The sequence below is a fragment of the Centruroides vittatus genome, unplaced genomic scaffold, assembly GCF_030686945.1.
Source record: "Centruroides vittatus isolate TY-2023 unplaced genomic scaffold, ASM3068694v2 contig_341, whole genome shotgun sequence".
Lineage (NCBI taxonomy): Eukaryota > Metazoa > Arthropoda > Arachnida > Scorpiones > Buthidae > Centruroides > Centruroides vittatus.
The window spans coordinates 1,784,685-1,798,816 of NW_027122166.1; the positions used below are offsets into that span (position 1 = coordinate 1,784,685).

At 24.6% G+C, this 14,132-nt stretch overlaps 2 protein-coding genes across 2 annotated transcripts in view; both read left to right on the plus strand.

Moving 5' to 3' along the window:
• The window catches only part of GlyRS (glycine--tRNA ligase), a 41,352-nt gene extending 37,915 nt beyond the window's left edge, over positions 1-3,437 (plus strand). The window contains exons 15-17 of the mRNA XM_067268891.1: positions 903-996; positions 1,978-2,165; positions 3,226-3,437. Coding sequence (XP_067124992.1) covers positions 903-996; positions 1,978-2,165; positions 3,226-3,339 — 396 coding nt within the window. The 3' untranslated portion in view covers positions 3,340-3,437. The remainder of the gene's footprint in view (positions 1-902; positions 997-1,977; positions 2,166-3,225) is intronic.
• Positions 3,438-6,567: 3,130 nt separating this feature from the next.
• Positions 6,568-14,132, plus strand: part of LOC136974092 (adenylate cyclase type 5-like) — a 63,838-nt gene continuing 56,273 nt past the window's right edge. The window contains exon 1 of the mRNA XM_067268888.1: positions 6,568-6,632. The gene's annotated coding sequence lies outside the window, so the exon portion shown is untranslated. The remainder of the gene's footprint in view (positions 6,633-14,132) is intronic.

The window sequence follows — 14,132 nt, forward strand, 5'->3', positions numbered from 1 at the left end:
CAAATGTAACTATTCTCATTAGTTACATATAATTTTATTAATGCACTTCAGTTTATTGACATGAATAGTAAATATGAATAATTATAAATAAAAATTTTAAGAATTTTATCTATTTTAATTAATATTGGATTGATTTCAGAATGAAATTATTATAATCAGTAATGATTTCTATCAAAAATTTCTTATTTTTTCCAGATGAAAGATTAAATTATCACAGTTGTATTCAATCATAATAAAGTAGTTAAGCTAGTATTATCAGCATGAAGTGGGTATTGTGATGTTCATGAATCCTTAATATTTTATTTATAAAATGATGAACAAAAAGCATTTTACTTAAAATTGAAATAAGATTTATATTTGTTTGAATGTAAAGAGAGATGATAATAAAGTACAAATAGCAGCATCTTAATTTTTTCTAGCAAGTTATATCATAAAAAAATGTATTATATATGTATTGTTTAAACACATTGAAATTTTAAATTTTAATTAAAATTAATTTTTATAAACAGTGATTTGTTAATAAAACTATATTTATATGATAAAAGAAAAATAATCTAGAAAGGAAATTTATTATTACTATTTTAAAACTTTAATTAAGTGCTATTAAAGGATCAATTTATAAGATTTTACATTGTTTGCACTCCATTGATTCATTGTACAGAAAAAAAAAATTAAAATTTTAACAAAACAAAAGAAAGGATTTTGTTCATAAATCAGAACAAAATTATTCATTAATAACCATTTTGCTAATATTATTCACAAGATATTTTTAATTTCTTTGTCATAATAATAATAATAATTAAAATATATTAATTTTTTTCTTCAATGTTATACTATTAGAAACACGTTTATGCCATAAAAAACTTTTTTAAATAATAATAATGAAACTATTTAATTTTTAGTATTTTGCTCTTCCTGCAACAATTGCACCTGTAAAATGCTCTGTCCTTCCACTAGGAAACAATCCTGAATTTGCACCATTTGTTAAGGAAATATGTAAGTTTTAAATTTTATCTTCTGATATATATTAATACCTTTATCTTAATTGATTCTTAAAATTTCTAAACTTATTTTTAAAAAATGCACTTAAATTTGATTATCATGGTTTTTTTTCTAATGCACCACCGAATATTATGCACAACCTATTTTTGATATGTCATAGGTCATGTCATGTCATATTTTTGATATGTATAGTGCTTCATAATATCCATATTTTTTAATGTGTTCTTTTATTACTCTATTATCAAGTACAGATCTGCAGAACAATACACTCAAACCTGTTTTTGTGCGGTCTTTTTTTTGTGCGATTTGTTTTGTGTGATTTTTTGTGTGGTATATGAATTTTAATCAAATTGGTATACTGCACAAAAATAATTGCACAAAACACATTGCACATATAAAAAATTGCACAAAAAAGACCGCACAAAAACAGGTTTGAGTGTACAAAATCACAGTTAAAATTACTGGTTGATCAATGTTATAACAGTGAGATTTTGTATCAGTATGCACAAGCATGAAATTAACCAGATACACATTTCAGTGTGATACTATGTGTTTTTCAGCTTAATGGATAAATCTCTACATAGACACAGCCTTATAGGAGATTCATCTGCTGAACATTATTTGGCTTGCAGTAATTCAAAAGACCATCAAACTATTCCAAAACTGAAGTAGTGGGAGGGATGTGTATTATGTCTGTTCTGACATAATGCACATGAATTGATGATCAGAATGATGAGCAAACAATATGAATCAGGCTGAATTCAGTTATCTTTGTGCCTGATTCTAATGCACACATCAATTCCAATTGTGAACTTCAATATTTGAGACCAGAAAAGTCCAAAAAAAGTGTGTGTTAGAATTGAGAAAACATGATATATTCAACCTTAATTTTTCAATAATAATAATCAAGTATATTATAGTTTGGTTTAGTTAACAGTTTGCAAATATAATAATTAATTTAAAAATTTCTTTTAGCTGAGGAATTAACACGCTACGATGTATCTCATAAAGTTGATGATAGTAGTGGTTCTATAGGTCGTCGATATGTGAGAACTGATGAAATTGCTATCCCCTTTGCTATCACAATAGATTTTGATACGTTGAAAGAACCGTATACTGTTACACTTAGAGATAGAGATTCAATGGAACAGATCAGGGCACCTGTAAGTACTTAATTTGATTTTTAACAATACAAAAATAAATTTATTCCTCTAACAATGTATTCCTTGTTTAAAATAATCTTTAACTTACAGTTTGGATTGTTTAATAATTTTGTCTAACTTTTTTATTAGCTAAAGAAGTTAGAATAATTATTTCATGAATTCAGTAATAAAAATTTCAAATTATTTACATTGCAAATGTAATGTGTATTTAATAGTATTATTCATTATTTTCAGTCAAGTATTGAATTTTTCCTTTTCTATAAAAGTACACATTTATAGATCTTATATAAATGATGTTTGTAGTTTAAAACTAGAGTAATATTGGTATTAAATGTATTTAATTACAAATTACATCAACATTTTTAATAAAGTCTTAATTATTGATAGATTTAGAAGTGTGTGCTGAAATTTATAAATAGCATTTACACAGGAGTCTGTATTCTTTTGTAAATTGCATATAATTTAGCATTTATCACACACTTGAGTAATTAAAATAAATTACAATAACATTTATACAGTTGTCCCTTGATAATCTGACAGGTATGGGACCAAAGGGGTGTCGGATTACCATAAGTGTCCGGATTACCGAAAGTGATTACATATTTGGCATTGTTTTGCTAGCAGTAGCCTATAATATTCCTACATGTTATGAGTAAAATGCTGCCTAGGTGAATATGGAAATGAAATACCTATTTCAGTTAACTAAAACATGTTTATTAAAAGAAATATGGAAGCCAATAAATGTACAGTACATACATACAGTATGTATAGGCATAAATAATACAGTACATACAATAATTTATAAACATTATAACTAAATGCTACAACGTAGGTAGATTAATTATGTACATATGTAAATATGTACATACTGTGCTCACACTTTGAAGACGGGGACTACATTGACCTTGACGGGAGGTGCGTCGGACTACTGAGCATGTCTGATTACAAAACGGACTATCAAGGGACAACTGTAATTTGAAAATATTTCATTATTTGTGTGTAAATTTGTAATGTTTGGAAGAAGAATTATAGTAAAAAACATTTGTTTTTTGTTTTTTAGCTGGATGATATCCCACCATTAGTTAGTGATTTAGCAAATGGAAGAAGAACTTGGGAGGCAGTTAAAGCCCAATATCCAAAATTTGAAAAACAAGAATCTACAAAATCTGGATAGTGCTTTTTAAATGTTATATTTATAATTTGCTTGACTTTTATTTTATATTATATTATATAGAATTGTACATGGAATAAAAATCTGATGTTAAAAAGGCATGAATTTATTTTTTACTGCAAAATTTTATCAAATTACACACAAACTTTGCAAAATGTGTATATTTCACAAAAAATATCTATGATTATATTAAAGTAATACCACTCAAAACATGGTGAAAATAGTCTTAAAAAACTGTTTCCTTTCTATTTTATGAATTATGGTGGCATGTGTCATTTTTATTTTATTCGTTAAGTAAAATCATTACAGCATGTACAGATATTTTAAATATACAGTGAAATCTTGATATAGCATCCATTGTATTGAAGGCACTATATATTCCTAATGAAGGATGCTATCCTTTACCTCTGAATTGTCAGAACATTATCACCAATTATATGACTTATAATGACTTATATGACTCATAAACCTCAAACTTGTGTGCATGGATTTCATTACTTTAAATAATTTCTGCTCAATTCTTTTGTTTAGTGCAACACTCAATTTAATTCCAATTTCAGAGATGATCAAATGGTAGTGCTAAACTGAGTTTTGACTATATTGTATTTAAAAAGGCATAATCATTATAAAATGGAATAAAAATATGTGAGAAAATAATTTAAAATTTATAAAGACATATGTATTGATAAATCATATAAAAGATTATTTATTTTAAAGTAATTTAACAATATAAAATGCCTAATTGAAGTGTGAGGGCAAAAGAAACATTGAAATGGTTTTGGCTAATCGGCCATCTTCAGATATTGAAAGAAAGAATAGTTTGATCAAATGGCATCATCCCCGAAGATGCATGTATTGTAACAATTTCAAATATATACTAATTGCTTATTTAAATTTTTATCAATATAATTAATGTGTATAAAATAAAAATTATAAAACTTTAACTGGAATATATATTAATAAATAATGTTGCGATTTGATAGATGAATACAACTAAAGGTAAGTGTATTTATTACTTAATTAAATACAGGCATCCCTTGATTAACATGGTTAATTAATCCCTCTGTAACTGTGTGAATCAAATACATTATCTATGTTAAGTAAAGACAGCTGTTAAAGCCACATTAATTAAAACTACTGCCTCAAATATAAAGGGATTGCTGCAATTAATTTAGCACATTAAGCAAGGGATACCTGTATGTAAATATAAAATTATGACAAGAATTACTGATAATCATACATTCTGTTTTATATTGAAAATATAATTTGCAACCATTATAAATACAAGAATATTTAAAATTTAAAATACAGTATATTTACTGTAAAAATTTTAAAAATCTAGTAGTAATACAAAAATTTATTTGAAAATAAAACATTCATAGTAATTAATGATAAACTTCTGAAACTAAGTAAATCATTTTTTAAACAATTTTAATTTACAGATTTTAAAATTACATAAAATAATAATGATTATTTTTCAACATTACCAATGATAAAATGATCTTAAAATGACAAATATAAATGGGATACTTAGATTTATCTAAAATATTTTCTCTCTGATATGTAACATATATAAGTTGATTCAAAGTCAGTTGAGTTATACTGAATATATATATGTTGACTGACTTTCAAACCAACCTGTATTTATTGATTATTTTAAGAACAATTAGAACTAGTTTGAAACAACTAAATGAATTATTTGTGACTCAGTTGCCACTGGAAGTGCTGTAGAAGTGGAGGTATCATAGCAATTCTTAAAATGCATCTTAGTTTACTGATTGGGCCATTTGTTTTTCCTTCCTTCTATAGTAAAGTTTTTCTCAGACCACCTGGGAAGATCACATAAACAGTTATAACAATTTATTTTCAGGGACTTTTTCTATTCTGGAATATCCTTCCTCTCTGTCCTATGATATCCCTCTCTCTCCCTGTAAAACAAAAGAAGACATCTAACTCAGTTTGACCTACTTTTGTTAATAGTCAACCTAATGACTAGTTAACAAGTGTGGGTTTTCATGTGCATTGTGGAGTTTGGAATAGTTATTACATAGCAGACACTAGACTTTATCTTATATCTGTGTAATAACTAAATACAACTGTACTGGAGTACAAGTAGTGTACTCTAGTGCAATTTGGTGCACTATTTGGATGCCATGCACTTCCAACTCCTCTGCATGGAGGCAAATTCTATCTCTAATCCTATGGAAGATAACAGCACAGCTTAAATCACATAGTTGCAGACCATCTCCAGATCCGCTTCAGAATAATTTAACATAGATTTATATTTTTATGCATTTCATCATTGAAATAGTTAATTTAAATAAATAAAGTTCCTAAAACGAAAAATTGCACAAATCATCAAATTATGCTAAACAAAATATGTAAGTTTTCTCATTACATGAACTATATTGCAAATAAATATTAAGAACTAGACACAAAACAAATTAAATTCTTTTATTCATTGTAAAATATTATATTTATTTGCAATAATGAATTAGAAAGCTGATTTTATCATCAATAATATAATAAACTATTATTTAATTGCAATTAAAAAATTCTACAATAAACCTAATTAGAATTTACGTTGGATAAAGTGCAAAATTAAAAGCTTAACGCATTAGTTTCTAATATTTTACTAAGCATAGACATTACTCTACCTTATTATAACAAGCATTAATAACTTTTTGAATTTGTTTTTATGTATATTAGCATTTATTAAATGATGCAGTTTTTATCATCATGTGGGTAATTACAATTAAAGTTTTTAGTACTAGAAAATGAATATGAAGCTAATTTAATGCAGAATGTAAGGAGAAAATGTCTTGTTATATACTGATAAATCAAGATTTTTAAAAACATCCTTCAGAAATATCGTATTTAAAAGTCAAATCAACGCTTTTTAAGAGAGAAAAAGCTTAATTTAGTAGAAAAAAAACGTTTAAAAGGTGTTAAATTGTGGCGTGTAAACAGGTAGCCGCAACTTCACATACGCTAATGCAGCAATAACAAGTTAACCGCACCGCTGTTCGCTAATTTAAGACAAAAGAAATTATAAATTTTTTCTCTCCCGCAAAAATTTCAATAAATATTAATAATATAATTACGAAATCTGATAAAACGAGTAAAGAATTTTTTAAATAAAAAATTTCCACTACATTAACGTTACCATAGAAATGAGATATTATCTAATTTCGAAATTCGGTAAATAAATTCGAGGGGGCGCTGTTTGTAGTTTTCTGCTCAAGTGATTTGTCGTCCATTACCTTAATGGATGTAAGAGTCAGGAATCTGAGAAGGTAAGACTCTTTAATTGTCATCGTCTTACTCGAATATAAATAAATAAAAGATGCGTTTAAAAGTTAAAACAAACAGATCGTGACGACGTGGAGTAAAGTCAAAGGCACTTTAACTTGTTTGTTTGTTTTAAACTGTTTAAATGTGTCTATTTCAGATTTTAAATCTGAAATACACACATTAAACATTTTAAAAGTATCCCTGCATATATTTACATTATTTACTGCATGTAAAGAGCACCTGCACCGTTTAATGTGATTTGTTGTTCTAGATACTGTAAATGTATAGAGATGATAATGTAAATTACATGTTAAATTTCAAATTTGTTAAGTAAATTAGAGATTTAAAAGACTAAATTTAAGTAATTATAAGTCAGGAAATGTGAGTACAATACAGCTTTTTTTTATTTAGAAAATACAATCAAATCTGTTTTATTGTAGCACAGTTTATGAATTTTTAGCTCCAGCCTCTAGAAACCCTAAATATTTCAGGACCTACTGGTCCTGAAATATTTAGGGTTTCTAGATTGATAAAATGCCATCAAATTATTAATTTAATATAATAGATTTTTATAAGATGATAGATAAGCTGGGTTGTCTAGAGTTTTTGTGGGGCCTGGGGTGCGTCCAGTGACACATTATAACTTTGTGGGGACCCAGGCAAATTTGAATTAGCCAGTCCTATATAGGATGTTGATTCGGACATTTTTCTTTGGAGGGATTTATTGGGAAGAATCCTCCGGTATCCTTGTTTTTCTTAAGGCGACTTCTGGAGGGTTTAAGTTTGGTACTATTACAGCGCACCTTGTACCTGTGCCACACCAGTGCTGTAGGATTCCTGGATATGGTTCAAAATTAAATTTCAATATTCTTATCACAGTAATGAGTTTATGAAATATTGGTTTGGGAGCTCCAGGCAATTTCCCTTTTTGCCCATAGGATAACATGCCACTGAGTGAGGCCTTTTTTCTGTTATTATTGAACAGATTGAAATATGGGAATGTTTCTTTATTAATAAAATTCTTTCTTAAAGATAACACTAATTTATAGGGGTAGGAACCACTATGGAGCTGAGGGAAAAATCCCTAGCTCTTGGTGATTTTTTAGATAAGTGAAGTATAGCTTAAAATTTTTAATTACTAAAAATAAAATCTGTTTTGTTGAAGAAGTTATTAATTTAGAGTTACAAACATGAATTTATGGGTCTAATAATAATTAGGTTTTTAATTTTGATAGGGTTGATTTCTAGATTGACTAAATAATACTTAAAGTATTAATTAAAACTAATAGGGAGATTAAATCTAGAAAAAATTTCTTTATTAAAAATGAAAAGATTTGGTGATTGTTTTGATGCTTGTATTTTAGAACTTCAGAATTTAATACATTTCTGACCTCCAGAAATTTATTTAATCAAATTTTACTGACAGTTCCATTTCTTTGGGTTGTATATATTCACAAAATTTTTTGTTTGATAATTGATATTTTAGGACATACTTTAATAATAATAAATTTTAAAAAAAACTTTAAACCTGTCTTAATTCATTCACTATAATTATACACACTATACATAATTCATATGTTTACAAACTGATAATCTGACAAAGTTTCTTGCTGTTTTCTTAGTTTGCTTTATTGGGTTTGAATCTTACATATGTTTAATATACATCCAGTTCTGTTTTTATACTATTATGATTGAACATGGTCTGGAAAAAAAAATTTTTTTTTTACATGATTTCTCTTCATCTAACACATTTCAATAAATATACTGTTTTAAAGTCTCCATTTAATTTTAATTATAAAAAATATTTGTACTTTTTTTTTTTACAAAGATTGCTCTTTTTTAAAAGAATTCTTAGAATTTGCATTTAAAGTTGTTACATATGCTCAAATATATTTGAAGATTTCACTGTGTTTTGGGGACTTATTTGAATGTGTATAACTTACAATCAGTCTTTCATTCTGACTTTATTCTGTAATGAGTCAGAAAAAAATTTAGTTTCATTGTATGATCACATTTCTTTCAATACGGAATAGTTTTTGTATGCCATTTGATGTTAAAAGCTAGAAGTATTTTGGTGTTTACTTTTTATTCAACTTTTTCAATTAAAGTGTGCATGAATAATATAAATTTATTAAATTTTGTTAAGTCCTTTCTCTATTAACTAAAATTGAAATATTTTGTTTAAATGCATATTATATTAATTGATTGATTGTATTATTTTTTACTAGTTTTTAAGATTTGGAATTAATCTTCAGTTTTCCAGACACTGTCTTTTTTTTTTTTTTTTTTATGGATTTTTCAGGAATGTCTCTACCATGTAAAGACAGAATTGGATGTATTGGATTTTAATTTGATTTGTTATGGGCAAGAGAACATATTCCTGTTCAATTAGAATAACTAGTAATAAATTTTCATTTATTAGGACTTTTTAGTAATTCTTTTTATTTAGTTACAATATATATATAAATTATTAAAACATTATTTTGAAATTTATTATTTTAATTAAGATATTTAAACAGAAAATACAGCTTTGTTTATAAGTTTTACACATGTAAATAACTGTAATAAAATTACTGAAATTATAATTAAGTTTTTTTTTATTTTCAATAAAATTGATGCATTTAATAATCTGACTTTGCACTGAAATGTTTTAAATATATTTATAACAAATAAATATTTTGAAATCTAAAGATACTTACAATGATTAAAATTTATTAATGCAAGTAATAAACAAAGAAGATTGAATAACAACTACTGACATACTGAGAGAGATCAGTTTTCATCATATCTCTCTTACTCTAAAGTAGAAAGTTACGTTATAATAATGAAATGATGAATTTCTATACAAGGATTTGCTAATTAACGAATTTCAATTAGGAATTAATATTAAATAATTATATATTTAAATTAAAATTTTTGAAGTTTTGTTATATTCTATACAAAGAAACTTGACCTTTAGCTAGTTCCAAAGAAGGAATATTTAATAACAATATATAGGAATTGTAACTCATAAATTGATGATTATCTTAGACAAAAGTATTTCTTTTAACACGTGACACATTAAAGTGTTTTCGCTTATAGTTTAAGAAATGTGTTTAATTTATTAAGAATAATAATATATTGGTCAGAGTAAAAATTTGTTTTAGAATTTTTAAAATGTGTCACTTTGTTAAAATAAATGTATTGTAAATTTATTAAAAGAAATCAATGATGTTATGCATTTTTTTATTATGTATTGGGAACACACTTCCTGAAAAGACTAAAAAATGTTTTCTACCTTCTCTAAGCAGGTCTGTATTATATCATATTTATAATTTCAATTATTCTTATAAAATAAAGGTTATAAAAAATATATATATATATATTTTTTTGCAGGATTATTGGACTTCTAAAAAATCCATAGTTTTGTTAGAATTTAGCTATAGTCATTCTAATGTAACTAAAGCATTTGGTTTATGTCAATAATCAAATATTAGCTCAGCAGTGCAAATTAAATAAAAAAAAAAACTATAATAGGTAACTTGTTGCAAAGAATTTTATTATTTAATTCAATCCGAAATATATTATGTTAAATAAAACAAATCATATGTATATATATAGAAAAGAAGTGAAATTTTTTTTACTTTTTATTTATTAATAGCAGTATATAAAATGTATTAAAACAATGGAAATTAATTATGTACTGTACATATAAATTTATATTTTCTATAAAACAGAGTAATTTATATTGGTTTTTTAATTATTTTTTTAAAGTTAAAAAGTTTGAACAGTTTTTCTTAAAATGATTATTTACTATAAATTTTAACTGCTCAATTAATATTAATTAAACAGTTTCAAAATTAAAAGTTAAATAATAAAACAAAGTGTTATAATATTTATTTCATTTGATTCTTAAATAAATAAAATTTAATGCATTTTTAATATAAAATTTCATTTTTATGCCATTAATTTTTTAAAGCTGTTGGTTGGTTGATTATAATTTTTTTGCTCTTATTTAATACATGGTTAATAATTTTAATATAAAAAAAATAGGTTGTAAGAAGTCCACTTTTCAAAAATAGATTATTTATTACAACCCAATTTTACATCTGTTTCGTATTTAACATTATTCCCATGAGCAATAAAGTATTTGTATTGTGTGCAGTAATCTGTTCTAAATCTCCTTTACTTGTCTCATTAGCATTTGACTGGAAAAGAAATATTACAGGCGCTTATTCAGAGATGGAAAGATTTAGATAAAATTGCTGTATAAGATTACGTATAAAAGAATAATTATTTTCTCGTTTAATTCACAAGTATTTGGAATTGAATAGAAATCAACAAAATTATATTTTTTGATATGTCGGAATATAGATTTTTATGGCATTTATTGTATATAATATATTTGTAACTAAAATCTTAATGATATTTTAAAGTATCCGCTGTATAAACTTTAGTATAAATACTTCAAAAAGATTTTGAATATAAATTCATAAAGCTATTTTTGAAAATTTTGTGTATTTACTTATAAAATTTTGTTTGACTTGGAAAGTTATTGATTTTTTTCTAGTATACAGTAGTAAGAAGATTAAAAAAAAAAAAAACAAAAAGGTATAAAAAGGAAATGAGATACATTGATTTTAATTTTTAACAATATTTAAATAAAACATATTTATGTATCAAATTGGAAAATAAAAAAAAATCAAAATTTCAATGCTGACAATAAGAATTAAATTTTTTAATTATTTAGTGAAATAATTATTTTATAAATTAATGGAAACCTTGTAAAATATAAGAGAGATAATTTTTTGTAGTTTTATCAAATATTTATATATTTATTCTCTTTGTGTGTTTTGCAATAAGCTAAACTTTAATCTTAGCAAAATATCTGATTTTCCTATGCTGTCAGAATTGCCTATTAACCTTAGTAGATGCCAAAATTGCATTGTACAAATATTAGAGAAGTTATTTTACCAGAAAAAAAAGAAATTTGGATTAAAACTTAATATCTTCAGTCTAAATTTAAGAGAATCGGTAGAAAAGTGATAGAAGAAAATAATTGATAGCAAATCTATCATAAAAAATGTAAGAGATGACTGCTGTGTGGAAATGAACTCTGCTAATTGAATCAAAGATGACAACAAACAGAAAAAGATTTAAATTTAAGAACATTTCTGATTAAAGACTAAGTCAATATATTTTATGGTAATAAAAATGGGAAATATAAAATGCTTAATTTTACACATGTTACTTAAGAAGCTGAAATTTATTATTATTATTTTTAATTACTTTTGTGTGTTTTAGAAATGTTTAATTTTATTTTGTTCAAATTTTATTCTTGTTGCTGTGTGGGGAAGTCGGTTAGCACTGAGCCTTGAAAGGCCATTGTGCTGGGTCAACCGGAAGCCAAGAGATGAGGAACGACCTGCCTGGTACTCTGCTCACATGAAGATCAATGGGAGCAGTCGCAACCTCTTCAGCTGGGTCCAGTGGCTGTCACATGATACTGAATCCCATTTAATCTTGACACTTTATATGTTATCTTATCGAATATCAGGCGTGTATTTGATATTCTATTTAAATTCTATACATTGTCAATTTAATTATTAAAATAATTAAAAATTGCATAATTAAAATTAATGTATTTAATAAATTACATTAATTTTTAAAAATGCTTACAATGAAATTTTTAAATAAAATTATTATTCAGTCAATTTAAAATATTTATTTTCATGTAGAGATATTTTAAATGAGTGACTTTTTATTATGATTATTATTATTATTATTATTTTAATTTCCATTATGATAATAGCTTGCTGTTTAATGCATGTAATTAAAATGATGGTAATTTAGTGATTTTTATATAAAAAGTTTAGCAACAAACAGACAATTATTTTTAAACAAAATATAAAAGAAAGAAAAATTATATTTTATAAGAATTGTCTATAATTTTATTTTTTAAATTTATTTAAATAAAATATAATTGATTCGCTGGTAATAGTTTGCCGTTTTATAACCAATTTTAAATGAAAACTCTACAAAGAACTATTGTAAGCTTAGGTTTTACATTTCAAATGCTGTATCTGACAACCTTTTAATGTCTATTTGATCTGCATCATTTAAGAAAATGCACAAATGACGTAAGGTTGGCAATTTTAGTATTCATTGTGAATTATATAAATTTTAAATAGTTTCAATTTTGTTAAAATAATGGTAAATTGTTCCTGATTCCAATTTGGAATTGAGCCAAGTTTATTCTGTTTTACTGATTTCTTAATGTAGGAAAGGTTTGTTTTTTTTTTGTATATAATTTAATGATTAAAAGTAGTCAATATATTTATATTTCTAATTAATTATATTTCTTTTGATAGTAAAAATTTTACTTTAAAAAAATAATTATTGCATAATGAATAGTAATTTTCTTAAAACATATTTTCGATATTAAAAAATATTCATAAAAAATTCTTCTCAATCTATTTCATCTCTTCATATATAAATATATTATTAGAAAACATTCTGATGACAAATAACAGCTGGTTTCCACAGATGCAGCTGACAACTTTTCTGATGATGATAAAAAAAAAATATTATCTTATATCAGTTGAGGCTGGCATTGGATGATATATACAAAATTTATCCACAAAATAAATTTATAAACTTAGTAAAAACATTTGCTTATTTTATCATTAAAAATATATGAAGTTAAAATGATACATTAAAGCAATAAAATTGTCATAAAATTCCTTATTCACATGTTTTTCAATTTATTTATTAATAATTAATATAGAATATTTAATGATAAATAAGCAGAAATTGCAATAATATAAAGAAGCAAATTTTATGACACTTTATAGTTATATTATGTTTAAAAAGTTATTGTGATTAATTTAATTAATATACAGGATTGCCTAAAAGTCAATTAACATTACAAAGACTAAATTACTGTCTTATTTGACTACATATTGATAGAAACATAATAAAGAAAAAATTTTTGTTAAAAATAGACAAAGTTCTACACTGTTTCCAATTCATATTTACAAGTGTACCTGGACTATAGAAAACAGAAAATAATTAACCGACTTTTTGGTCACTATATTTAAATACACTTATATACAATTAAATTGAAGTTAATTTTTCAAAGTAATAAAGAAATGATAAATAAATAACATTTTAAAAATATAAATTATGTTCTTTAAAAATATATAAAATTTATTCAGTGTAGATAATGTATAATTGTACCATAAACATAATCTCAATTTATGAATAATTGTTGGATAATTACATTTCGATTTCTGTTTTAGCTTTTAAAACTAAAGTATTTTAATAATTTCTAAATGTGATGTATTGATTTTCCTCAGGAAAAATATTAATTAATTACAAATTGCCAAACAAACAGTATGCTATTGAAGGATTTAATTAATAAGATTTGATTTAAATAATCATTTATTGTGTTAGATGTACAGAAGTCAGATAAATATTTTGTCAAAAGACGTTTCTGAATTGAAGTATTTATTCAACTAAAA